The sequence below is a fragment of the Saimiri boliviensis genome, chromosome 8 (genome assembly GCF_048565385.1).
Source record: "Saimiri boliviensis isolate mSaiBol1 chromosome 8, mSaiBol1.pri, whole genome shotgun sequence".
Lineage (NCBI taxonomy): Eukaryota > Metazoa > Chordata > Mammalia > Primates > Cebidae > Saimiri > Saimiri boliviensis.
In genome coordinates, this window is record NC_133456.1 from 103,333,884 (window position 1) to 103,361,756 (window position 27,873).

At 43.5% G+C, this 27,873-nt stretch overlaps 1 protein-coding gene across 9 annotated transcripts in view; it reads right to left on the reverse strand.

The window, feature by feature from the left end:
• Positions 1 to 27,873, reverse strand: part of CACNB2 (calcium voltage-gated channel auxiliary subunit beta 2) — a 399,597-nt gene that overhangs the window by 40,928 nt on the left and 330,796 nt on the right. For all 9 annotated transcript variants that reach the window (XM_003930654.4, XM_010341201.3, XM_003930650.4 and 6 more), the window contains 2 exons: positions 6,077 to 6,199; positions 3,609 to 3,745 (listed from right to left, as the gene is read on the reverse strand). In XM_003930654.4, the coding sequence (XP_003930703.1) occupies positions 3,609 to 3,745; positions 6,077 to 6,199 (260 nt within the window). The remainder of the gene's footprint in view (positions 1 to 3,608; positions 3,746 to 6,076; positions 6,200 to 27,873) is intronic.

Below are 27,873 nucleotides of genomic sequence, written 5' to 3' on the forward strand. Positions count from 1 at the left end.
CGCAACCTCGGTCAAGTTTCCTAACTTCTCTTAACTTATTTTCTCACCTGTGACCTGTAAGATCGAATACCCACTGTTCCCACAGGTCCTTATAGGATGAGGGGAGCACTAATGTTAGCCTAGGCACATCCATTTGGGACACAGAAGAGACTACTTTTCTCTAACAATATGGAGAAAAATATTTACTCCCTTCCTATTCCCTTTGAAGTCATTCTAATTTCTCAGTCTCTATATGAAGAAGCAGAGAAGGACACACAAGCCTGCCTCTGCAAAAACCCATCCCAGCCCGGGCGCGGTGGCTCAAGCCTGTAATCCCAGCACTTTGGGAGGCCAAGGCGGGTGGATCACGAGGTCGAGAGATCAAGACCATCGTGGTGAACATGGTGAAACCCCGTCTCTACAAAATACAAAACATTAGCTGGGCATGGTGGCACGTGCCTGTAATCCCAGCTACTCAGGAGGCTGAGGCAGGAGGCAGGAGAATTGCCTGAACCCAGGAGGCGGAGGTTGCGGTGAGCCGAGATCGCGCCATTGCACTCCAGCCTGGGTAACAAGAGCGAAACTCCGTCTCCAAAAAAAAAAAAAAAAAAAAAACCATCCCAAATTTTCCAAAATGCATTCTACAAACACTATTCCTAAGACATGAACTAGAGGAGTTTTTATGAGGAAGTAATTTTAGTAAATACCATAAACTTAACAATCTCCATTCCAGCAGAGATTCACAGTGTATATTATCACATTAAAAGGCTCTGAAAAATCCTAAGTAATTTTCTATTACCTACACCTATCCTAAATTTATTTTATCTTGGAACCCCCTTCTCTAGTGATTTGACAAGAAAATTCTGAAAAACGCCAAACTGTCCTAATTAAAAACAAAATGTCCCCCAGCTGAAATAACTTCAAACCTCAACAAACTATATACTACCTAGTTGGTAAGAGCAATGTCTACAACGTATTAAAACAAAGTGTTTCCATATAAGGTGTGTTTCTTTTTTTCCCCATGACAGAGTTTCACTACTGACCAGGCTGGAATGCGATCTCGGCTCACCGCAACCTCCGCCTCGCAAGTTCGATTCTAATACCTCAGCCTCCGAGTAGCTGGGATTAGAGGCATGTGCCATCATTCCCAGCTAATTTTTGTATTTTTTCTTTTTTTAGTAGAGACAGGGTTTCATCATGTTGGCCAGGCTGGTCTCAAACTCCCGGCCTCAAGTCATCTGCCTGCCTTGGCCTCCCAAAGTGCTGGGATTACAAGCCTGAACCACTGGCCGTAAGGTTTTATTAAACAGTATTACGATTCAATTTTCAATACAGAGGGTAGAAAAACACAATATAAGGCCAATGGAACACTAAGGATTGAAAGAACAGAATCAGATCTCCAAACACCCTGCAGGCAAAATGTACATGCATTGTTTATCTACATGCCTCTACTTTTTATCTCATTAAGAAATGCATTTTTGGCCGGGCGCGGTGGCTCAAGCCTGTAATCCCAGCACTTTGGGAGGCTGAGGCGGGTGGATCACGAGGTCGAGAGATCGAGACCAACCTGGTCAACATGGTGAAACCCCGTCTCTACTAAAAATACAAAAAATTAGCTGGGCATGGTGGCACGTGCCTGTAATCCCAGCTACTCAGGAGGCTGAGGCAGGAGAATTGCCTGAACCCAGGAGGCGGAGGTTGCGGTGAGCCGAGATCGTGCCATTGCACTCCAGCCTGGGTAACAAGAGCGAAACTCTGTTTCAAAAAAAAAAAAAAAAAAGAAATGCATTTTCAACAAAAGTTTACTTTGCATATCAACATACGCATTATATATGTTGGCCTAATCAATAATTTATTGCTGCTAATGATAACTTAATTCAGAGTAAAGTATTTTAATTCTAAGAGGCTTGTTTTTACAGGAAACTTGTCCTTTTTTTTTTTTTTTTTTTTTTTTACTTTTAGGTTCAGGGGTACATGTGCAGGTTTGTTACATAGGTAAATTGCATGTTACAGGGGTTTGGTGTACAGATTATTTTGTCACCCAGATAATGAACATAACATCCAAGAGGTAGTTCTGCTGATCCTCACCCTCCTCCCATCCTCCACCCTCCAGCAGTCCCCAATGTTAATGTTCCCTTCTTGGTGTACACACGTTCTCAGTGTTTACCTCTCACTTATATGTGAGAACATGCAGTATTTGGTTTTCTATTCCTGTGTTAGTTTGTTTGGGATAATGGCCTCCAGATCCATCCAAGTTGCTGCAAAGGACATGATCTTATTCTTTTTTTTTTTGAGATGGAGTCCCACTCAGGCTAGAGTGCAGTGGCCCAATCTTGGCTCACTGCAACCTCCGCCTCCTAAGTTTAAGCATTTCTCCTGCCTCAGCCTCCCCAGTAGCTTGGATTAAAGGCGTCTGCCACCACATTGGGCTAACTTTTGTATTTTTAGCGGAGATGGGGTTTCACCATGTTGGCCAGGCTGGTCTTGAACTCCTGACCTCAGGTGATCCATCTGCCTTGGCCTCCCAAAGTGCTGGGATTAGATGTGTGAGCCACTGTGGCTGGCCAATCTTGTTCTTTTTTATGCATGCCTCTACTTTTATATGACTGAATGCATCTCCCCATCCGAGTGCTCTCAATAACCCAGGAATTAATGAAAGTCAGTTGTGGGGTGGAGGTCTCAAAACACAGAGGAATCCATCTGAATTAAATGAACTTGACATTATAAAAAGCCAGTTAATGAGGATGGGTGCTCCAAACCACAAAGCATATTTTGTTTCACTCATCTGCTGATGCTTGAAAAAAAATTCTTGCTGACATTAAAGTGTTATCACTGACAAAGGAATCTGCATCTTAGATAAACAAATAAGATGTAAGATGGAGAAAACAGAAATCCAGTGATTCACATTTAAGAAAGGTCTTGCCTACGTCCGTTTCACATAGGGAGAGGCATTTTGCGTCCGTAGACCTGTCTGCATACGATTCGGTGTAAAATTCAGTACATGTACCAGAAGCCTTTCTAGTGATGCTTTTCGAGATGGGCAGACAACCTCACGCATCCTAGGAGGGATTATTCAGCCCCAGCCTCTTACATAACTCATCTAATTGCCATCTGCGCAGGCAGTTTTAACTTGTTTCATACTTAGCTTCTCTTTAAGTTCTTAACAGTGGGTAGAACTAAAAATTGAGTTTCTCAGGTGAAAATGAAACTAACAGATGACAAGAGCTGCCATTTCCTGATGATGTCTGAGACTGTCATCTCTCAGCCATACCAGGCAGCTACAGACACTGGGATTAGTCACCAGGGCTATTCTGTACCAGACTATTTTTCAGTCAATGATGAAGATTTCGTAATTTCCTCTACACTGGAGACTGAATTTAATACTCTATGACCTTAGCTCTTTTCATTAATGATAACAACTTAAGACTTTCCCAAATAGGATGAAAATCAGGCGCTGGACTGAAGTTTTTTTAAAGGCAGGAAAATGCAAGATTTGTGATGCTATCAGAAAATCTTATCACCCGCCTCCTCGTTAATACATAATAAAGGATATCGAATACCACAGGCAACAGCACACAAATAGTCGTATAATCTAACTTTTATGCAAACACTTGACATCTGTCTCATACCTGGAGTAGAATTTCCCTTGCTTGGCTCTCTGTTCATGCTGCAGCCTCATGTTTTCTAGTTTGACTGGGCTTGGAATGAATCCGATTTCACAGCCTTCTTTGACCAAACGTCCTATCCACCAGTCATTGTTAAATTTCTAAACACAAAATCAAAAGCATTAAAAATCAGCACGCAGAAGGTCAGCTCCTTGTTCTTCCACACCAACTATTTTCACTGGAGAGAAATGTGGCAGTGACAATGAACTATGCCTCAAATATTATCATTCAAGAAATGCTTCATTTCATGGGTTTTGCATGTAAGAAATGCTTCTAGTGTCCTCAATAATCTATCAAAGGCTCTGCATTCCTTGCCTGTCCTGGTGCTGCCGTAGGACCAGGCTGAATTGCGTTGCAGCAGCTGCTGTCACCATGAGTTGGGATAAACTCTCTGGGTCCAAAGAACAATAGCCCATCCTACCAAGAGATCTTTAGGAAGAAATGTTACAGAAATCTTCCTCTTATGTAATCAGACCAATTGGAAGTATGGAGAGAAAGAGATAAACATTGAAATCTCCCTTAAATATTTTGTGTCACAGGATAATTTATCTTTATGCAAAAAGTTTTATAATTACACAATGTGACATTCACAGGTGATTTCTCTACTTGTGTGATGTTGACAATTTGTCTCTTGCAGCTGGAAGATGTATCTTAAATCTTTACAATTTGCCTTCATTTTCCTTGACTGAATAAATCTGTCCTTGAACACGTCAAAGAAGAATATACATTCTGTTTTTCATTTCCTTTCATGGCGGAAAGATCCCCCTTTCAGTACCAACCATCAAGAAGACACCCAGTAGTAATCTAACTTTCTGTTGTGAAGTGAGATTCTAGGCACACCATCACTTCTGGTAACTGTTTCTATTGTTCTCACTTAGCCAGTATTTGACATCTCTTTTCAGAGGTTACCGAAATGGTAGGCTCGAAATTCTTTAGGGTCTTTCATTTTTTTTTTTTTTTTTTTTTGAGACGGAGTTTCGCTCGTTACCCAGGCTGGAGTGCAATGGCGCGATCTCGGCTCACCGCAACCTCTGCCTCCCGGGTTCAGGCAATTCTCCTGCCTCAGCCTCCTGAGTAGCTGGGATTACAGGCACGTGCCACTATGCCCAGCTAATTTTTTGTATTTTTAGTAGAGACGGGGTTTCACCATGTTGACCAGGATGGTCTCGATCTCTCGACCTCGTGATCCACCCGCCTCGGCCTCTCAAAGTGCTGGGATTACAGGCTTGAGCCACCGCGCCCGGCCTAGGGTCTTTCATTTTTAATTGAGATAGGGTCTCGCTCTGTTGCCCAGGCTGGAGGGCAGTGATACGATCCCAGGTCACTCCTGTCCTGAACTCCCAGGCTCCATCAATCAATCCACTGACCTTAGCCTCCTGAGTAGCTGGGACTACTGGTGTGTGCCACCATGCCCAGCTATTTTCTCTCTCTCTCTTTTTTTTTTTTTTTTTTTTTTTTTGTAGAGATAGTGTTTTACCCTGTTGCCCAGGCTGGTGTCAAACTCCTGGGCTCAAGAGATTTGCCTTCCTCAGCCTCCCAAAGTGCCTGGATTACAGGCAGGAGCCATAGTACCCAGTCTTCTAGGTTCTTTTAATTGGCAGCCATCATCACCTTCTTTGCTGACACCCTTCAGTGCAGTGAAGAGTTCAATTTACACATGCTCCCCATGACATATTATCCATTAGATGGAAGGGCTCCAAGTATAATTCCTCCAGGTCCAAGAGAAGCCTCAGGCTCATACACATAGAATATTCTACGGGGGAAATTTCTGGTCAGTTAACACAGTGCTTCACAAAGCAGGCATTTGATAAATGTTGACTCCAAACAAACCTTAATTAAGGATGAATGTTTCCAATTTGCAGGTTGTGTCATTGCTTACTAAGAGGTGGAGACATTTAGCGTTTAGGAAAAGGACTTTTCGTGGTATCTCTTTGCTGCCTTATCGGCGTCAATTCTTAGCATTCTCTCATCCACTGCAGAAATTTAGCATTTAAGGAGGAAAAAGGGCAACAGTGGTTTGAATTTAGACACTGTCAGCAGAGAGAAGAGTCATGATTTCTAGATACTATGAGTAAACCCTCCCCAGATGACTAAACTCCAAGCATCAGGAAAAACTGCACTAGTCAAGGTGAAACACCAGAAGAAGTAGAAGTTAAGCATAAAACAGAATCATCTACTCTAGCAGTTTCCAATTTCTGGGCCACAGAGCCCCGGGGAGCACCGAAGTTATTCCAAGAGGCCTGTGACTTCTTTCGGCTTTAAAAGGTCTATTTCTATGAGTGGAGGTTGAGAGCCATTGATTTAGCATGTATGTCACACAACTGCAGCGATGTGCAATGCTACTTCACAGAAGTGGCATGTGAATAGGAAATAAGAAATGGTATTTCAAGGTGAAACATCATGCTGATAGAAAATGAAATTATTTTCCTTACTTCCTTAACATGCAGAAAATCTTTTGATTCGAAGGAAATGGCCATGCCAGGCACTGGAACGTCATCTTCATGGGCTGCGCTGTAGCTGACATTTGTCCGAACCGCAAATGCAACGGGCTTTGTCTAAAGTGGAAAAAGGAAAAGGGAGAAAATTAAGAGCAAAACAACAGTGTCCCTCCTCTTCCCCCCGCAAACACAAAGATACACTGAAGAACTACTGTAATCATTGTGGGTTTCCCCTCCGTACTGTTCTTCATCACAAAACAGCTTATATTTACAATACGTGAAACCTCCTAGCTCTGAGCTACATAACACCCATTTCTGAACTAGAAAAAAGCCATTGTTCTCTTTGAAAGCACTACAAGTAATGAAGGTGAAGATGAGTCACGGAAATACGTGTTTTCAGCACTGGGGCTTGTAGCAATTGTAAATGAGAAAACACAAACATGAATAAAACACCATTCTTTGGTTTCGGTGGAAAGGACTTAGTAACTGCCTCACTACTGCAAACATCTACTTTAATTCATTGATTATTAGTGACATAATTCCAAAAGGTACAATCTTTTGAATGAAAAATAAGCCAGGGAATGTACGCTACAGCTGTAGGAACTCTTACTCATGGCTGCAGGGAATCACCAAAGCAATGACCTTTTCTTCTGTGATTTCTCCTCCTTGAGTTTGTCCAACTACTAAAGATGATATTAATTAAGCTCCCCTTCCTCATTTGATGCTTTGAAATTTTACAGATAAAGAGCTGGGAGAGGTGGCTCACACCTGTAATCCCAGCACTTTGTGAGGCCAAGACAAGAGTATTGCTTGAGCCTGGGAGTTCAAGATCAGGCTGGGCAACGTAACAAGACCTCTTCTCACTAAAAATCAAAACCAAAAATTAACTAGGTGTCATGGCAGGCACCTATAGTCCTAACTACTTGGGAGACTGAGGCAAGAGGATCACTTAAGCCCAGGAGGTCTAGGCTACAGTGAGCTGTGATCATGTGACTGCACTCCAGCCTGGGGACAAAGCAGGTCCCTGTCTCAAAGAAAAGAAAAAGCCAAACCAAACCAAATGAATGTGTGGACAAGCATTTGTTCTTTCGTTAGCCAATACCTACTTATCCACAAGATGGAAAAACAGGTAAGCTCAGAAATGGTGAAAATGGTACTGTTCTAATGGGTATTGTGTTTCTTTCCGCTTATGGGCAAGCGAATTGCATCTACATATTTCTTGTTTGTTTGTTTGACAGAGTCTCACTCTGTAGCCCAGGCTGGAGTTCAGTGGTACAGTCTCAGCTCACTGCAACCTCCTCTTTCTGAGTTCAAGTGATTCTTCTGCCTCAGTTTGCCGAGTAGCTGGGATTACAGGCATGAGCCGCCATGCCCAGGTAATTTTTTGTATTCTTAGTAGAGACGGCTTTCACTGAGTTGGCCAGGCTGGTCTCAAACTCCTGACCTTAGGTGATCTAAGGGATCACCCCAGCCTCCCAAAGTGCTGGGATTTACAGGTATGAGCCATGGTGCCTGGCCTCTTCTATATATGTCTTATACACATGATATATACAAAGTAACATAGCTTTTCATGTGATGTTCTTTTTAACCTACTCTTTTAAAAAATTATTTCAACCATTCAGGAGCACGGAGCAGTTTCTCCCTACTCAGTGAGCTCTTTACCAGGACTTGCCAGAGAAGATGAGGGGGAGTTGGAGTAGACAGAACCCATATTTATTTCCAAAGTTAATTTGTTCTACCTGACTGTTGTCTGGGTGGAAGACTTGAGTTAAGAGCCCCGATGTTACTAAGATGTAGTTACAATCGGCAGACTGGGACAGGAGGACCAAGTTCTAGATACAGGCACAAAAGACGTCATGTGGATTTAAATATTTGGAAGCCAGTTCTTGACATCCACTACACACACACACACACACACACACACACACACACACATATATATATCTTTTAATTTTTTTTTTTTAGAAAGAGTCTCACTCTGTCGCCCAAGATGGAGTGCAGTGGTACCATCTTGGCTCACTGCAACCTCTGCCTCCTGGGTCAAGCAATTCTCCTGCCTCAGCCTCCTGAGTAGCTGGGATTACAGGCAGGCAGCACCACGCCTAGCTAATTTTTGTATTTTTAGTAGAGATGGGGTTTCACCATGTTCTTGAACCTTAGGTGATCTGCCTGCCTCGGCCTCCCAAAGTGCTGGGACTACAGGCGTGAGCCACCCCAACTGGCAACATCCACCATATATATATATATACAGCAACTCTTATTCATTGCTGCAAGGAACTGTAAATTTTTTTTTTGCAATTATATAGTGGATGTTGTTACATATTACTCAAAAATATGTGTATATATATATATGTGTGTGTATACACACACACACGCACACACACACACATCTGTGTATTTTTTTGAGACTGAGTCTCACTGCGACACCTAGGCTGGAGTGCAATGGCATGATTCCAGCTCACTGCAACCTCTGCCTCCTGGATTCAAGGGATTCTTCTGCCCCAGCCTTCTTAGTAGCTGGGAGAATTGGTGCCCACCACCATGCTTGGCTAATTTTTATATTTTTAGTACAGATGGGGTTTCACCATATTGGCTAGGCTGGTGTTGACTGACATCGACTGCAATTTTTAATGATGCAAGGGGTGCTGCTTCTTGTGTTGAAACACGGGAATTAAAAATACACATTAGAGGCCGGGCGTGGTGGCTCAAGCCTGTAATCCCAGCACTTTGGGAGGCCGAGGCGGGTGGATCACAAGGTCAGGAGATCGAGACCATCCTGGTCAACATGGTGAAATCCCATCTCTACTAAAAATACAAAAAACTAACTGGGCATGGTGGCGTGTACCTGTAATCCCGGCTACTCAGGAGGCTGAGGCAGGAGAATTGCCTGAACCCAGGAGGCGGAGGCTGTGGTGAGCTGAGATCACGCCATTGCACTCCAGCCTGGGTAACAAGAGTGAAACTCCGTCTCAAAAAAAAAAAAAAAAAAAAATACACGTTAGAGGTGCCTACAGGGGTACCACTGAAGCACAGTCCTTGATAGTATGATGCTCCCATTTTATTCTAGGAATTTTCTTAAATACGTAAAATTTTCTTCCAGAGCTACAATCATAATATATGGCATTTCATACAATGTTAAAATGCATTAAAAAATTCTGTATTTTTTTTAAAGGCCAGGTCCTGTGGCCCATGCCTGTAAATCCCAACACTTTGGGAGGGCATGGTGGGAGTATCACTTGAGCCCAGGAGTTTGAGACCAGCCTGGGCAACAAAGTGAGACCTCTTCTCTTAAACACACACACACATGCACACACACATACACACACACGATATACTTTTAAAAATATATTTTTAAACTATCTTGGCCAGACGCAGTGGTTCATGCCTATAATCCCAGCATTTTGGGAACATGAGGTGGGCAGATGATCTGAGGTCAAGAGTTCAAAACCAGCCTGGTCAACATGGTGAAACCCCATTGCTACAAAAATACAAAAATTAGCTGGGCACAGTGGTGCATGCCTGTAATCCCAGCTCCTTGGGAGGCTGAGACAGGAGAATCGCTTGAACCTGGGAAGCAGAGGCTGCAGTGAGCCAAGATCACGGCACCACTGTGCTCTAGCCTGGGTGACAGAGTGAGACTCCATCTCAAAAATAAACAAACGAACAGATTAAAAGACCACCTCAACCAATCACTCTTTTTTGATATTTAATAGTTCATATTATTAAATATGAAGAATATTCTGCTTTGAAAAAACTTTGTACAAAAAGCCTCTATTTAGAGTTATTTCCTTAGGGTGGAGTCCCAGATGTAGCATGTGTCAGCCATGAGTTATTAAGACTTTTTAAAATTCTATTCCAAACCACTGTCCAAATGGGCCTTGCTGTTTTATACTATACCCAGCACTAAAGAATGGTGCCCTTTTAGGGGCCGGGCGCGGTGGCTCACGCCTGTAATCCCAGCACTTTGGGAGGCCGAGGCAGGTGGATCATGAGGTCAAGAGATCGAGACCATCCTGGTCAACATGGTGAAACCCCGTCTCTACTAAAAATACAAAAAATTAGCTGGGCATGGTGGCGCGTGCCTGTAATCCCAGCTACTCAGGAGGCTGAGGCAGGAGAATTGCCTGAACCCAGGAGGCGGAGGCTGTGGTGAGCCGAGATCACGCCATTGCACTCCAGCCTGGGTAACAAGAGCGAAACTCCGTCTCAAAAAAAAAAAAAAAAAAAAAAAGAATGGTGCCCTTTTTAGTGAAATGTAATCTTAAAAATATTTTAAAGTTTATACATTTTATTTTATTTTTTAAAATTTTGTAGAGACAAGGTGTTGCTATGTTGCCCAGGCTGGTCTCAAACTCCTGGGCCTCTCGTAATCCTCCTGCCTCAGCCTCCCAAAAATGTAATCATCCTAAAACTCAATTTTACCACTAGAAATACAATTTCCATGAGTAGATCCATCCATTATTCAGAAAAGTTTCTAATCACTATAGGACAGATCCAAGATTTAAGAAAATGCTAGTATGGTCTTTCACTTCTTTCAGGTATTTTATTTCTTTCTTTTTTTTTTTTTTTTTTTGGAGACGGAGTTTCGCTCTTGTTGTCCAGGCTGAGTGCAATGGCGCGATCTCGGCTCACCGCAACCTCCGCCTCCTGGGCTCAGGCAATTCTCCTGCCTCAGCCTCCTGAGTAGCTGGGATTACAGGCACGCGCCACCATGTCCAGCTAATTTTTAGTATTTTTAGTAGAGACGGGGTTTCACCATGTTGACCAGGATGGTCTCGATCTCTCGACCTCGTGATCCACCCGCCTCGGCCTCCCAAAGTGCTGGGATTACAGGCTTGAGCCACCGCGCCCGGCCTCAGGTATTTTATTTCTTAGAAGATACGGAGTTTAAGCATTGCATGTATTTTTTCATCGATGTAAGACAAATTTTTAATGCCTGACTTGACAGAAGACCCCATAGAAAATCTTATGACTTTTACCAACTTTTTATCACTTTTCCATTATCTGAGTAGCAGCAAGAGGGGACTGAAAAAGGAAAAAGAACGTACAGTGTTGGTGGAAATTGGCGTGTAATTCCCGGGACCACAGGTAATAATTTGATGCTCTTAGGTTAAGATGTTAAGTTGGAATGTGCCTCTGTTCTTGCCTTACCTCCTGTAACCAGCGATGCTACCATTAGATGTAGTTTATATGGGAATTAGCTTTATAGAACTAGGAAAGAACAGCAGACACCCATTCCTTAATATCTTTACTTCAGGAACTATATTTCTAGAATTAGACTAGAAGTACAGTCAAGGGTTTCGGGGGAACAGATGTAGCCAAGATAAAAGACCCCAGGATGCTATACCAAAGAGCCAGATGACAATGTCACTTCTGATTCCCTGGTCTCACTTCGGCTTGCAGTGCGTCCAACATGGAAGGTATTTTCCACATTAATTTCCTTCATATTGGTTCAAGAATAAGGGATTTCAAGTGGACCTGGATATGAATGTTGATTCTGCCATTTATTACATGAGTGGCCTGGGCAAATTCTTTGGCCTCACTGAGCATGTTTTCACATGGCTAAAACAAGAGTAAGAGCACCGTTCTTTAACGTAATGAGATTACGGAAGATGCACTGCACCAGGCTAAGGCGAGTACTGGGTATACAGTCACCCCTTGATATCTGCCATGATATTGTTTCCAAGACCTCCAAAATCTACGGATGTTCAAGTCCTTGATATAAAACAGCATACTATTTGCACATAACCTACACACACTACCTCTGTATGCTTTATCGCTAGCTAGATCACTTATGATACCTAATACAATGTAAATAGTTGAATAACTAATTATTCAACTACATTGCTTTTAATGTCTATCATTCTTATTTTTGTATATTTTTTAACATTTTCCATCCACAGTTAGTTGAATCCATGAATGTGGAACCCATGGATAAGCAGGGCTGACTATATAGAGTAAGTGCTTATTAGTAGACATTTGCTATATACGAAGATAAATGCTACACATAAGTAAATATTTCCCCACATTTGCCCCCCCTGCCATTAAGGCCCAGCACAAGTCATTTCCTGTGTGCTCTTCGACTGTAAACATCCTCAAACAGAACTGCTCAATACAGTTTAACATCTGCCACATGCGTGACAGAAACTATTAAAGTCAAGATGATTTTCTGTGATATAGATTCTTTCATATTCTCTAGAAATTGGGCAAATGGTAAGGTTTTCCTACTTTTTTTTTTTAAACAGAGTATTGCTTTGTCGCCCAGCACTGGAATGAAGTGGTGTGATCTTGGCTCACTGCAATCTCTGTTTCCTGGGTTCAAACAATTATCTTGCCTCAGTCTCCCAAGTAGTTGAGACTACAGGTGCATGCCACCACATCTGGCTAATTTTTGTAGATTTAGCAGAGATGGAGTTTTGCCATGTTGGCCAGGCTGGTCTCAAACTCTTGACCTCAAGTGATCCACCTGCTTCAGCCTCCCAAAGTGCTGGGATTACAGGTGTGAACCACCATGCCTGGCCAGGTTTTCTTACATTCGCCTTGTTCTATCTTGATACGGTTTGAATTTGTGTCCCTGGCCAAACTGATGTCAAACTGTAATTCCCAGTATTGGAGGTGGGGCCTGGCAGGAGGTGATTGAATCATGCGTCAGCGGGGATTTTCCCCTTTGGTGCTGTTCTCATGATAGAATTCTCACAAGATCTGGTTGTTTCAATGTGCACGGCATCTCCTCTCTCTCCTCTTTCTGTCTCTCTGTCTCTCTGTCTCTCTCTCTCTCTCTCGTGCCAGCACCAGACATGTATGACATGCCTGCTTTCCCTTCACCTTCCTCCATGACTGTAAGTTTCCTGAGGCCTCCCCAGAAGCCAGATGCCAAAATCATTCCTGTACAGCTTGCAGAACTGTAAGCCAATTAAATCTCTTTTCTTGATAAATTACTCAGACTCAGGTATTTCTTTATCACAATGCAGGAATAGACTAATACATGCCTCTTAAATTCTGATTTTTTTTGATAGTCCTCAAACACTGAGGCTTTTTTTTTCTTAACGAACTTGAAGTTCCAAGACATTATTCCTTAAGAAATTAATTTTTTATCCATGAAACCATTTGTTAATCAACTGGATCCTGTTTCAAGTTGACATATTATTTTTGGCTCAATCTCAGAATGGTAAAGGGTCACATGGAGCTCTTTCCTCTTACCATTCAGGGCTCTTGCCCTTGTTCACACTCCAAAATTCACTTTTGCTCTGGAGGCCTACCAATTTTTCTTTTTCCTCTTAGACAGCGTCTCTCTGCTGCCCAGGCTGGAATGCAGGGTGTAATCATGGGTCACTGTAGCCTCGACCTCCTAGGCTCAAATACTCCTCCTGTCTCAGCTTCCTGAATAGGTGGGACTATAGGCTCATGCCACCATGCCCAGATAACCTTCTTTATTTTTTGGAGAGATGAGGTCTCGCTTTGATGCACAGGCTGCTCTTGAACTTCTGGCCTCAATGGATCCTCCCGCCTTGGCCTCCCAAAGGGCTGAGATTATGGATGTGAGCCAGCACACCCAGACCTACCAGGTTTTTGTGATTTTCTAGCATCATGGCCCTGGGACATGGTTCAGCTCATCCCTAGTTCAATCCTACATGGTTCATCATAAAAACTGATGAATATAACTGATTCTTGTATATAAATGTTTTGAGGCCAGTGGGCCACTTTTTCGTCTTCTGGTAAAGAAAAGTTTCAAGAAGCAAGAACAAACAAGCCAAGAAATCCTGGTGTTCCAGAGGCTTCACGGAAACATCAGGAACAGTGGGGACTATGATAAGAGACTGGCACAGTGCTCTGGGACATGCTAGGACCAAGAGGGTCTCTAGCTCTTGAGGGAAGCAAAGCTAGTCCATACGCCAAGGCCAAATGTAACTGTGGTCTGCTCTAGCTAATAGTTTCTCCTTCACGCTGTCCTTTTCCTGCCACCCTGGTTTATGTGAAAGGCTTGGTCATAGCTGAAGGGTAAGGTGGGTGTAAGGCCCGTTGCCTTGCTGGGAGCTGGGACACACCCATCCCTCCCTGCACCTGAAAACCACATCATCACTCCACGCTCATTACTCAGCATCTGGTTTTGCCACATAGCTTCCCCAACACCCACCTCTGCACTCTGCACCCAAGTTTGCATGGGACACTAAACTCTACACTCGGCACCTAGCTCGCCATTGGAAAGCCCCGCCAAACTTGCCATCCATCCCTGGGCGCCAGCTTACCGGCGGTCCCACCCACCTACCAATAGCAGCCTGTCCTGTCCACATCCTGTTTCCCCACAACCAATCAAAATGCCTTCACTCCCTATAAAACCCCACGCCCAGAGGAGTCAGGCGCAGACTTCTCTGGCCCCTTTCCCAGACCATAGAATCTCGCCTGGGAGCTAAATAAATTGACATTTAATTTTCTGATACCGGCCTCAGTTTCCTCATTTTAACTCAATAATAACCCTTACAGTAGGGAAGAAAAGAAGAAGGCACAGATACAGAAATAGCCTACAGCCCTATATAGGATCCTGCAGAAAAAGCTTCAGGGATGGCTGCTGCAGAATTGTATTAAAATCCACATTTAGATTTAGATTCACCCTGCTCTACAGAATCATCATCAGGATACTGCATTGGTTGGGAAACAATATGGTCCTTCATTTTACTTTCTACTTTCACTCAGCCTCTATTAACATCCTAAGGACTTTATTGCCAGGCAGTGTCAGAGCTGGAGTCCACTTTTGCAGATTCTACCTGGATTCCTGGCCAACTTTTTTTGTGGCTATGGAGGGTCAGGCCCATGGGGTAACGTCACACCTTTTTACCAGTGTTTGCTTTTCCCTGTTCCAAGCCGACATAAAAAGGAATTGATTCCTTTTCCAGTTTCTAGTACTTTCTACATGGTATATGAGCATGTGTTACACAGCATGAGGGTGACCGGTCAATCATCTATGCATTGTGGCCCCCTTTTTGGGATAAAGAATTAAAAGTTTGCTGCATATTGGTTTGTGGACTAAACCTGAAAAGAGTCTCAAAATAAATCCGTAAGTACCAATTCGTAGAAGAGCGGCATCTTTTAATCTAGACAACAATGTAAAAGTACTTTAAAAACGCCAAGGCTGGTCTGGTGTGGGGGTTCACATCTGTAATCTGAGTCGAGTGGATTGCTTGAGCCCAGGAGTCTGAGACCAGCAAGGGGAACATAGTCTCCACCAAAAAATACAAAGCTTTGTCTTTACCAAAACAATATAAACAGTAGCCAGGCGTGGTGGCATGCACCTGTAGTCCCAGCTACTCAAGAGGCTGAAGTGGGAGGACTGCTTCAGTCTAGGAGGTCAAGGGTGCGGTGAACTATGATCATGCTGCTGCACTCCAGCCTGCGCAACAGACAGAGACCCTGTCTCAAAAAATAAAAACAAAAACATCAAGGCCATGTCTTGTTCAACACTGTATCTTCAGTATGTTTTCAATTAATACTTATTGAGAAGGGAATGTATAAATGTTAAGAGGTGTTCAGAAATTCTTATTCTCTTCTTCCACATCTTTCCTTACCTTGTACATGACAGGACTTACTATAAAATGATGACACCTACCACTATGGGAATGTCTGCCAAGGGACAAGCAGTGTGCTATATATTATACATAGATTGCTACACTTCATTTAATCCCAGCTACAATTGTTTTATTCCAAGGTGAGGAAACTGAGGCTCAGAAGAGTTCTCCCAGCCATTCATTGTGACACATGCCTGTAGCCTCAGCCGTTCAGGAGGCTGAGGCAATAGGATGGCTTGAGTTCAGGAGTTTGAATCTAGCCTGGGCAATATTGCAAGACACGTTCTCTGGAAAAAAAAAAAAAAAAAAAAAAGTAAAGTTTTAGGACAATATTTGTGAAAGTTTTTTTTTTTTTTTTTTCTGAGATGGAGTTTTGCTCTTGTTGCTCAGGCTGGAGTGCAATGGTGCAGTCTCAGCTCACTGCAACCTCTGCCTCCCAGGTTCAGGCAATTCTCCTGCCTCAACCCTTGAGAAGGTGGGATTACAGGCACCTATGACCATGCCCAGTTAACTTTTTTTGTATTTTTAGTAGAGACAGGATTTTATCATGTTGGCCAGGCTGGTCTCAAACTCCTGACCTTTGATCCATCTGCCTTGGCCTCCCAGAGTACTGAGATTACAGGCTCGAGTCCAGCTGAGGATTTAAAAAACAATGTTATCCCAGGCCATAAACCTTAGAGGTGGTGTTAAAATCTAACTGTCTCTCACCAAAGCTTGAGTTCTTCCTATAGCACTAGAGTGCTTTTCATTTAAAGGGGTAGGTAGATGGCAATTCAATAGCATTTAGATGTTTATGTGAAATTGTGAAGACTTGAAAGTTATAATTTACAAAATGCTAAAACTGGTTGGTATAAAGAAAAGTTAGGCCGGGCGTGGTGGCTCAAGCCTGTAATCCTAGCACTTTGGGAGGCCGAGGCGGGTGGATCATGAGGTCAAGAGATCGAGACCATCCTGGTCAACATGGTGAAACCCCGTCTCTACTAAAAATACAAAAAAAATACTAGCTGGGCGTGGTGGCACGTGCCTGTAATCCCAGCTACTCAGGAGGCTGAGGCAGGAGAATTTCCTGAACCCAGGAGACGGAGGTTGCGGTGAGCCGAGATCGTGCCATTGCACTCCAGCCTGGGTAACAAGAGCGAAACTCCGTCTCAAAAAAAAAAAAAAAAAGAAAAGTTAAAAAAGAATCAGTCCCAAGTCTGCCTTGTAGTGTGACACTCATATGTGAGCACTTTCACATGTTGGAACGCCGGGTGTACTGTAACCTGTTCCTTTTAAGTGCCAAGATGCACTTAAAATCATGTGACACCCAGGAAATAAACAGCAACGTCAAATCATGATTGTTTATTTAGATCTACCATTTCTCTCTTCACATCTCTTTTTCACCATCTATAAAGTTTTATTTCATGAATGGCTAGATGCGGTGGCTCACGCCTGTCATCCCAGCATTTGGGAGGCTGAGGCAAGCGGATCACCTGAGGTCAGGAGCTCAAGATCAGCCAGGGAAACATGGTGAAACCCCATCTCTACTAAAATTACATTTTGCATGGCTTTTGGCTCCTTCTTATAGTACTAGGGTCCCTGCGGCTTTTCAGTGTTCCCTGTACAGGGTTCTTGGCATGGAACTTCATAAACTCTGGAGCCATGTATGTCCTCGTATCTCAATTCACTTTGCATGAAATAGAGCTTTTTTTTTTTTTTTTGGAGATGGAGTCTCGCTCTGTCGCCCAGGCTGAAGTGCAGTGTGGCAGGATCTCAGCTCACTGTAACCTCTGCCTCCTGAGATCAAGCGACTCTCCTGCCTCAGCCTCCTGAGTAGCTGGGACTATAGGAACCTGCTACCACGCCCAGCTAATTTCTGTATTTTTAGTACAGATGGGGTTTCACTATGCTAGCAAGGCTGGTCTCTAACTCCTGACCTCAGGTGATCCGCCCACCTCGGCCTCCCAAGTGCTGGGATTACAGGCATGAGCCACCGCGCCCTGCCACAAGTCAGCCATCTTGAGAAGCTGCTGAAGAGACCAACCACCTGGTTTCCCCACCTCCCTTCCCACCCTAACTCCAGCACTATTACCGATACATGAGCTAGACATACATTATTTAGGCAAATAGTAAGGGTAAGAGAGTCCTCAGTAAGGTTTCCTTCTAATAAAATGCAACCCCCAAATCATTTCTTTTCTAACAAAAAGCAGCCTGAAAAATCAAGCTGCAAGCATAGATAAGCAAGCTAAAAGTGTGCACAGGTAAATGCCGGCAGCTGTCCCAACAGATAACCGCTCCCTGGGGGCCAGGCATATTTAACACGATGGCTCCATCTTCCCTGTTCTTTGTCAACCACATGTACAGTAAGGAACAGACAACATGGTGCTGGCCAGGTAGGGAACCCATCTGCATAATAAAACACAAGGGTGGGATGGCCAGCTTCTTCATGCACTATACAAATGTCACACCTGGTCGGAACAATCTCTCAGGCCCTATGTCATCAGACACCACCTCCTCAAGCTCAACTATGAAACCCTGTACATTTGACCATGAAACCAGAAAACTCTCTTTGCAAGACAGAGAGCTATTCTCTTTTCTCTTTCACCTTCCAAACCTCCACTCTTAAACTCACTTCTTCCACGTGCACGTGCTCGATTTCCCTGCTGTGAGACAATGAGCCTCGTGTATTTACCCCAGACAACAACGCCACATTACTATTTGTCATGCAGACCCAAAAGGATATCTCAGAAACATCTGTTCAAGCCCCACAAACTTCCCACCTTCTAGATGCTTCTGCCCTGACTCATGCCCTCTATCCTCGGCCTTGTCCTTCCTCGCACTGCCATAGCTTTCTTCTGCCTCGAGACAGATGCCTCAACCCCATCATTCACAGATGCGGATACACAAGAGCCAATCTTGCAGGGCTGGGAGAATGTCCGTGGACAGCTGTGTTGGCTGCAGGACTTGCTTTGTCTCACATCCAAAAGAAACTCTATTTGCTCCACCGAGGCCTGGTGTGTGTATGGAGGCCCACAGGCTCCTGTCAGAGATGTGGTTAATGTTGATAGCAGTAACAACTTCTATTTTCTTATAGCCTTCTGAAATCGCTAGGCCTAAGGCTGCTGAACACCAATTATCATAAGAGGAGATAACTAACTTAAAAATGTCTTTAGTTATGAAATAGAATAAGCACATTATCATAAATTCATAGCACTATTTCTAGCTTTTTTCTTAAACAAGGACTAATGAGTTAATAGTGAAACTAATAATTTGAATAATAAAACACAACATATAGCTTAAGTTTAATAAAAATATGCCAGTGTGGCCAGGCATGGTGGCTCACGCCTCTAATCTCAGCACTTTGGGAGGCCAAGGCGGGCGGATCATGAGGTCAGGAGTTCGAGACCAGCCTGACCAACATGGTAAAACAGAAAGTCAGACGGGCACGGTGACAGGTACCTATAATCCCAGCTACTCAGGAAGCTGAGGCAGGAGAATCGCTTTAACCCAGGAGGCAGAGGTTGCAGTGAGCTGAGACTGTGCCACAGCACTCCAGCCTGTGCAACCAAGCGAGTCTCTGCCTCAGAAAAAAGTGCCAGTGGTAGGAGTACCTATTATTAAAAAGTAAAACAAAATGCACTCAAGGATAGAAATAAACTTCTGATCATGATTAATATAGTTACTTAGATTTTTATGCCTGATTTCTTCATTTCCTAATACAAAGATGAATTTTACTATGCTAAAGAGCAAAGTATGGTTTTCAATTTTCATTCTGAAACCGTCAATCACTAATAACATAAAAGGAAAATTCATAGTTTTTTTAATGTCTGTAATGGATTTGTCTTAAATAATATTAACTACTCTCAATTTGCTCTTTTTTGAGAAATTGTTTTAAAATGACCCAGATCCCTATTGTAAGAGATTATGCAGGCTGGGTGCAGTGGTTCACACCTGTAATCCCAGTACTTTGGGAGGCCGAGGCGGGCAGATCACTTGAGGTCAGGAGTTTGAGACCAGCCTACTCGACATGGTGAAACTTCATTTCTACTAAAAATACAAAAATTAGCCAAGCATGGTGGCAGGTGTCTGTAATTCCAGCTATGTGGGAGGTTGAGGTGGGAGAATCACTTGAGCCTGTGAGGCAGAGGTTGCAGTAAGCCAAGATTATATCACTGGATTCCAGCCCGGGCGATACAGTGAGACTCTGTCTCAAAAACGAAAAAAAAAAAAAAAAAAAAAAAAAAGAGAGAGACTATGGAAAAGACAGGTCAAGAAGATCTAATCAGTTTTTTAATCCACTTTCTTGTGTACAATAACTTCTTATAAAACTTGTTCTACTCTTTTATCATCTTAAATGCCTCAGGTGGGAATATAGCTATCAAGTCTTATATAGGAAGCACCCAGGAACTAAAGAGGTACTTACTGACTGTGCTTATAGGAACCGGTCACAGCCATCTGCTTTATTCAGCACTTACTGAGGGTCTACTTTCTAGGTATCCTTGTCTGATTACAACTTCTTGGTATCATTTTGCTTACTTGCAATGATAATAAAAAATCTTTCCGTTATAGAAGGAAACTTTTCAACTTTATTTTATTCTTTATATATGGGCAAAAAAAAAATCCTACAATATATTTTTAAAGTACACACACACACACACACACGCACACACATACACTTTTTAAAACAGGGTCTCACTCTGTCACCCAGGCCAGAGTGCAATGGTGTGATCTTGACTTACTGCAACCTTTGTATTCTGGACTCAAATGCTCCTCCCCAAAGTAGCTGGGACTGCAGGTATATGCTGTGATGTCTGGCTACTTTTGTATTTTTTTGTAGGGACAGGTTTTCACTATGCTGTCCAGGCTGGTCTCCAACTCCTGAACTCAAGCAATCGGCCTGCCTTGGCCTCCTGCAGTGATCAGATTATAGGTGTGAGCCATTGTGCCCAGCCAGGACTTTGTTCTATATGATCAATGTGTATATATGTAAGTGCAAGTGTACATACATATTAAATTTTAAATGACTAAGAATCAAGCAAAGGGGTAAATACAACAAACATTTTATTTCACGCCTATTTTGTTTAAAATACAGCATTGGGTGGATGAAAGGATAGAGTGGCAAAATAGAAAGGGCTTCCTTCTTTATGTCTCTTGAGACCCCAGTGATGGAGCCTGTGTCTACACCAGGCCAAAGAACTTTAGCTACATCAATGGAAAAGTTTGGATTGTCGAGTGTCTGGGTTCAAACCAATTTGCTTCCTCTCTTCCTCCCTCGGTTGGCTATGTCTTTTGTGTAGTTGCTGCCTGTAACTCCTGAGTGACAACTTGCTTTTTTTATTTTTGAGATGCAGTTTTGCTTTTGTTGCCCAGGCTGGAGTGCAACGGTGCAATCTTGGCTCACTGCAACCTCTGCCTCCCGGGTTCAAGCAATTCTCCAGTCTCGGCCTCCCAAGTAGCTGGGATTACAGGCATGCGCCACCATGCCCAGCTAATTTTGTAGTTTTAGTAGAGACAGGATTCACCATGTTGGTTAGGCTGGTCTCAAACTCTTGACCTTGTGATCCACCCACCTCAGCCTCCCAAAGTCCTGGGATTACAGGTGTGAGCCACTGCACCCAGCAACTTGGTATTTTTATGCCTTCTCTTTGCTTATCTGTTCTACTTCACTCACTTAGCTCTCCCATTTCTTAGCTGGTTTTCGCTCATACTGTACCCATTTTTTTTTCTTTTTTCTTTTTTTTTTCTTTGAGATGGAGTCTGGCTCTGTCACCCAGGCTGGAGTGCAGTGACACAATCTTAGGTCACCGCAACCTCTGCCTCCCGGGTTCGACTGATTCTCCTGCCTCAGCCTCCTGAGTAGCTGGGATCACAGGCACCCGCCACCATGCCCATCTAATTTTTGTGTTTTTAGTAGAGACGGGGTTTCACCATGTTGGCTAGGCTGGTCTCAAACTCCTGACCTTAAGTGATCCTTCTGCCTTGGACTTCCAAAGTGCTGGGATTACAGGCATGAGCCACTGTGGTTGGTTTTATTTTTCTTAAAGTGTAAAAATTCCAAAAATAAAACCAAAAGCAACCTGATATAAGGCTATCTTGCTAGACAACAGTGGCATCACTTTTTGAAGAGTCTCACCTCACAAAATGTGGCCCAGCACATATTCACGGTACCTTGAACACTGAGTTGTTTTAACTTTTGCCACCATGGTTCCACTCAGTAATTGCATTCTGTGGCAAAAACAGTAATGAAAGAGTTAAGAGAATCCAACAGCAGTATCCCTTTTAAACTGACGGCATTAAAATTGTTATCAAATGTCTATTCTGTACTTATTTAGAAAATTATACACTACAAACAACTTCCAAAGAAGCATTCTAAACAAACACCAGGAAAGCCTTTACAAAGTACATGCTGCCAAGCACGGAAGACATGTATTTTATGTTAATTCAGTAATCTTCACTTTCTATTCCACTGCAACAGCTGTGGTTTTAGCTAAGTTCACAGACTGATCACAAGTTACACAAATCAGAAGTTATACAAATTTTGGCATGTTTATTTCTTCATTTATTTTAGACTATTTATTTATTTATTTTGAGACAGTCTAACCAGGCTGGAGTGCAGTGGCCCGATCTTGGCTTATGGCAACCTCCGCCTCCTGGGTTCAAGTGATTCTCCTGCCTGAGCTTCCTGAGCAGCTGGGATTACAGGTGCGCACCACCATACCTGGCTAATTTTTTTTGTCTTTTTAATAGAGATGGGGTTTCATCATCTTAGCCAGGCTGGTCTCGAACTCCTGACCTCGTGATACACCCACCTTGGCCTCCCAAAGTGCTGGGATTACAGGCATGAGCCACTGAACCCAGCCTTTTTTTTTTTTTTCTTTGAGACAGAGTTTTGCTCTTGTTGCCGAGGATGGAGTGCAGTAGAGCCATCTCAGCTCACTGCAACCTCCACCTCCTGGGTACAAGCTATTCCTGACTCAGCCTCCCAAGCAGCTGGGATTACAGGCATGAGCCACCACGCCCAGCTAATTTTTGTATTTTTAGTAGAGATGGGGTTTCACCATGTTGGCCAGGTTAGTCTTGAACTCCTGACCTCAGGTGATCCAACCACCTCCATCTCCCAAAGTGCTGGGATTTTAGGCATGAGCCATCAAACCCTGCCTGTTTTGGTTTTCTTAAACCAAAACGATGGAGCTGAGTATCTCCATGATGAAAACCAAATGTTTTGGCAGGGATTAGATTAGCACAGAGAGCTGCGGGTGGTGAGTTCTGAACATGAAACCCATGTGGTCGCTCACTCTCTAGAAATCCTTAAAAGCTTTGCTGCTGCCCTTACTTTAGTGTTGACAGACTTTCTGAAGGAAAGTTTTGAGACCAATTGTTGTTCTACTTGAAGGGGAATAAACAAGGACCAAAGGGCAGACACTGGAGGAAGGCACAGATCAGCTGAATATATGAAAGCTTTTCTAAAACGGCAGATTCTCAACTATGACTGGGGTGCATATTTAGAGGCAGAGTTATCATTGGAACTTCTATAGATCAACTCTGAGAATAACTTGTAGTAACTCTAAAGGTTTTGACTAAAGAAACCCCAGAGCAGGCGTGACGGCTCATGTCTGTAATCCCAGTACTTTGGGAGGCCGAGGCAGGCAGATCGCCTGATGTCAGGAGTTTGAGACCAGCCTGCCCAACATGGCGAAACCTTGTCTCTACTAAAAATCCAAAAAGTTAGCCTGGTGTTGTGGTGGGTACTGAGAGACAGAGACAGACAGAAAGAGAGAGAGAGAGAGAGAGAGATTTTTTGATTGGCAATTGGAATCAACAGAAGGGTGTGTCTGGGTTAAGATAAGGGGTTGTAGACACCAGGGTTCTTATTAGATAGATGAAGCCCCCAGGTTGCCCCAGGTAGCAGGGTTCAGAAGGAATAGATAGTAAATTTTTCTTCTCAGACTTAAAAAGAGTCTCTTCTCTTGGTCTTAAGGTCTCTGTTTTAATGTAATACTGGTCAGCTGTGCCTGCATCCAAACGAGAGGAATGTCTAACCACCATTCCCATCATGGCCTGAACTGGTGTTTCAGGTTTGCTTTAGAATTTTCTTGGCTAAGAGGAAGGGTCCATTCAGTTGGTTGTGGGCTTAGGATTTTATTCATGGATTACATGTATCACACAAAATCAGATTTTTCTACTATTCAAAAGAAATGCTGAATATCAGCCATAATAATAGTAGTAAGTACACTAGCAGTCATAGATGTTTAGGATTATCCCTCTCCAATGTGTAATAAAAGAATTTGGCATGCTGGGCGCGGTGGCTCATGGCTGTAAACCCAACACTTTGGGAGGCCAAGGTGGATGGATCATGAGGTCAGGAGTTCGAGACCAGCCTGAACAAGATAGGGAAACCCCATCTCTACTAAAAATACAAACAAATTAGCTGGGTGTGGTGGTGTATGCCTGTAATCCCAGCTACTCAGGAAGCTGAGGCAGAAGAATCGCTTGAACCTGGGGGCAGAGGTTGTAGTGAGCCAAGATTGAGCCACTGTACTCCAGCCTGCGTGACAGAGTGAGACTCCATCTCAAAAAAAAAAAAAAAAAAAAAAAAAAGAAAAAAAGAAGAAGAAAAAGAACTTGGAGAAAACAGTAATAAAGGAATAATCTACAATTTCCTTCTTTCGTTTTGTGTCTTGCTCATTTTATTTAAATTTGGGTGTTATGTAAGGTTTCCCATGATTGTTTAGGTTGATAAATAGAAGTAATTTGTAGTGTATTCAGGAAGGAAAATGCTTTGAAGGAGATTTTTTTCTACATGTCTCTGCTTAATGGGTGGACCCACTATGAACTCCCGAGAGCTATGATTGATAGCCCTGGAGGGAGTTTTCAGTCTGGATCTTGACTGTTGACAACAGAACGATTATAAATGCAACCCTCATTATAGAACAAAACCCCATAAGTAACATATCTTGCTACAACGTAAGAATGATCTGTAAGTAAATTATAAATGGTTTATTGCAGGATTTTATATGATTTGTGACTTGTTCCTTCTTATGGTTGGGTGGCTCAGAAATCCTCTATCCTAATCCCAAACAGAATTCTCTTTCTCACATGTCTGGGCTCAGCTGGTACATTTCTGCCCAGGATGGCGGCTTTTGTCTGTCTACGAGGGCCCCTGCCACTAATGGCAGCGTGCCTGCAGTTGCCTGAGGTTCACTGTAAATATACACTTTACCAGTTTTATACAAAGAAGGTTGCTTTCCTTCAGTGGTCTCTATTTTGAAAACCTGATGCCAGATACTGAGGAACCTGAGAACGTTCTTTCCTCTCGACTTCTGCGGCCCTTCGGCTTTCTGCCTGATTGCTTCCTGCCTTCTGCTGTGTGTTCCTACGGTCTGCCTCAAGTTAGAAAGTGGCCAGTTTCGTATCTATTCACTGCTCCTCTTGGCGGAAAGAGGAATTTCCCAAGTAGGTCATATATAAGTAAAAACAGGGATACCGTCATCACTGGTCTCCCAGCCAGCATCCCCTCCCTTGTGGAGTTGATAGAGGAGTTAAGAAGAAATTACTTAGGCAGATAGTAAGGTTGTAGGGGTCCTCGGTAAGGTTTTCCATTTAATGAAAAGCAGCCCCCAGATCAATTTCTAATAAAGAGCAGCCTGTTAAATAGAGCTGCAGACGTAGACAGGGAGGCTGGGGGCTTGCACGGGTGAATACCAGCGACTATGCCAAAAGGAAAGAGCTGCCGAGGACTAGGCATGTTCAACGTGGTGGCTCCATCTTCCCTTCTCTTCCCCAAACCACATGTACAGTAAGAAGACAATACGACGCCCGCCAGGCAAAGACTCTATTTGCATAGTAAGATTAGGGTGGGGCGACCAGCCTTTCGGGAGCGCTATGTAAACGTCACACCTGGTTCGACCAACCTGTAGGCCCTATGTAAACCAGACCCCACCTCCCCAAGCCTGTCTGTAAAATCGAGTGCGGTCTGCTGCAGGCTGGCTTCTTCCTTTTGGAAGCCCCTCTTTCTCATAAGGGAGATAGCTGTTCTCCTTTCTCTTTCTTTGGCCTATTAAACCTCTGCTCCTAAACCTACTCCTCGTGTGTCCATTAAATTTTTTGAAAAGGAATTTATTATTCCCCACAACCCTCAGAAACATTGCCAAAAAAGCAACTCACAAAAGACAGGTTAATTGGAGAAAAGATGTACAAGTGTATTCAATGGGAACACTGGGAGAATCTCAGATTACTTGTCCCCCAACAGAGTTGGGCTCAGCAAATAATAACCTCAAAATACCGAATGCTGGTCTGTTGAAGTGAAGAAGCCACCTCAAGATCCCCCACATCCCTCCCACAGCAAAGGCCTGTATCTGCCCAGAACCCAGAGGCACCAAAGAGACTAATGGTTTTTGCTTCCTCTCCCTGTTAAGACCAAGAATGTAACCACACCTGAACTGTCAAGAGATTATTTACAAATGTGTCTCTGTACCTGGATCCGTTCATTCTCCCTAGTAATCCCTAGTAATCCCTTCGACAGAATTTGTCTTCTCCCTGCTTGCATAACTTGTTTGGCCAGGATTCTGTATAAGCTTCTGAACTCTGCTGGGGGAAAATTAATCTCAGATTCTCCCTGTGTGCACGTTAAATACATTTGTACACCTTTTCTCCAATTAACCTGTCCTTTGTGAGTTGCTTTTTTGGCAAACATTTACAGGGCTTTTAGGGATAATAAATTCCTCTTAAAAGGTTTAATTGTGTTATGTTCTTATCCTTTGCTCAGAAGCCCAACCTCCTTATACTCTGTTTCCAGCCTGCAAACCACCCTCCCACTCTAGCTGCACCCTGATATCCCCTGACATGTCCAGACATGACTTGTACCGTAACGGACAGACCGTTCCGACCTCCTCTTTCTCTTACAAACTGCACGCTAACCATATTTAGAACAGTTTAAGCCTTAGCCAACCAAGATCAGCTTAGATCGTATGGTTCAACCCTAGCCAATAGGGGAAGGACACAGGGACAGGAACTGCTTAGGGATAAAAACCTCTCCTCTCCTTTGTTCAGTGGGCTCCTGTGAGCATGATGGATGCAGGTGGCGTCCTTCTGCAGAAGTAAATTGCCTTGCTGAGAAAACTTTTCGCCTGAGTGCTTCTTCTTTGTGGCACCAAGCATTTGTTTCCAACAGTCTGGGGGCACATCCAGGTCCTCTTTTCCTCCAGGGAAGAGTCTACGATCATCTCTCCTGAGGAGATGCTTCCTGCTGCCTTGTTGCAGTGGTCTCAGGAGTAAGGGATCAAGACTCACCCAGCGTGACAAATAAACCTAGACTCTCAGCAACACGGGAAGAAGGGGCCCTACAGAGAGATGCTGTGGCCAGTAGGTAACTCCTGTGCACAGAGCAAGGTAAGAAAAGCTGTGAGGTTGGTGAAGTATTTCCTTGGGGCAAAGGTGAGAAAAGCTGTGGGGGCAATGAAGTGTTCCTTGCTTGGGACATCTGGAGGTTGAATGCATGTGAATGAGATGTGCACCTGAACACGAAGTGAGTGCTGACTCCAGATCTGCGGTTCTGTGGTCACCTCATATGGCTCATGCGGATTTCTGTCATGGAGCTTATACTGACACACCAGTGCTAAGAGAGAACTGAAATACTCCCACCAGGGAAGTGTCCAGAGAGGAACCAAGTCAAAGGAGAGGAGCATAAGAAACCTCCAGTGATGGGGGAGGCTGAGCCTCTAGAGGAGGAAAGGCAAGAAATCTCCAATGTGAGGGACAGAGCCTCATACCAAACCTCCAGGATAGGAAACACCCCAAGTATGATGGGAAATAAAAGGGATAAAGCTCATGATGATAGTAACTTTCCTTTTAATAGTCCCTTAGGTCTCATGTTAAAATATTGGTGGAAGAATGAATGGGGCTAAGCCTAAGAAAAGAAACAACAAATGGTAAGATATTGCTGTTTTATTTGGGCCAAGGAACCTTCCTCAAGTCCTCCATTTTCTGGCCAAAGCTTGGGTCTAATGAGAATTGGATTTGTTAACTTTTAATAAAATATGTCAATAACAAATGCCCCGTCTCCCAAGAAGAAACAGGCTATGCCCTGTGTTGGTGGCAAGGGCCTGCCCTCCTCTGTCCTCTAAAAGCTACAGGAGACAAGCCAGGAACTGCTTCTCCTCAGGAAGCGGAGGTCCCTAAATCCAAAAAGTCCACTAGCACTGAGATTCTTTGGACCACCTTCCTCCTCCAAACGCCGCTAACCTCTCTTCCCCT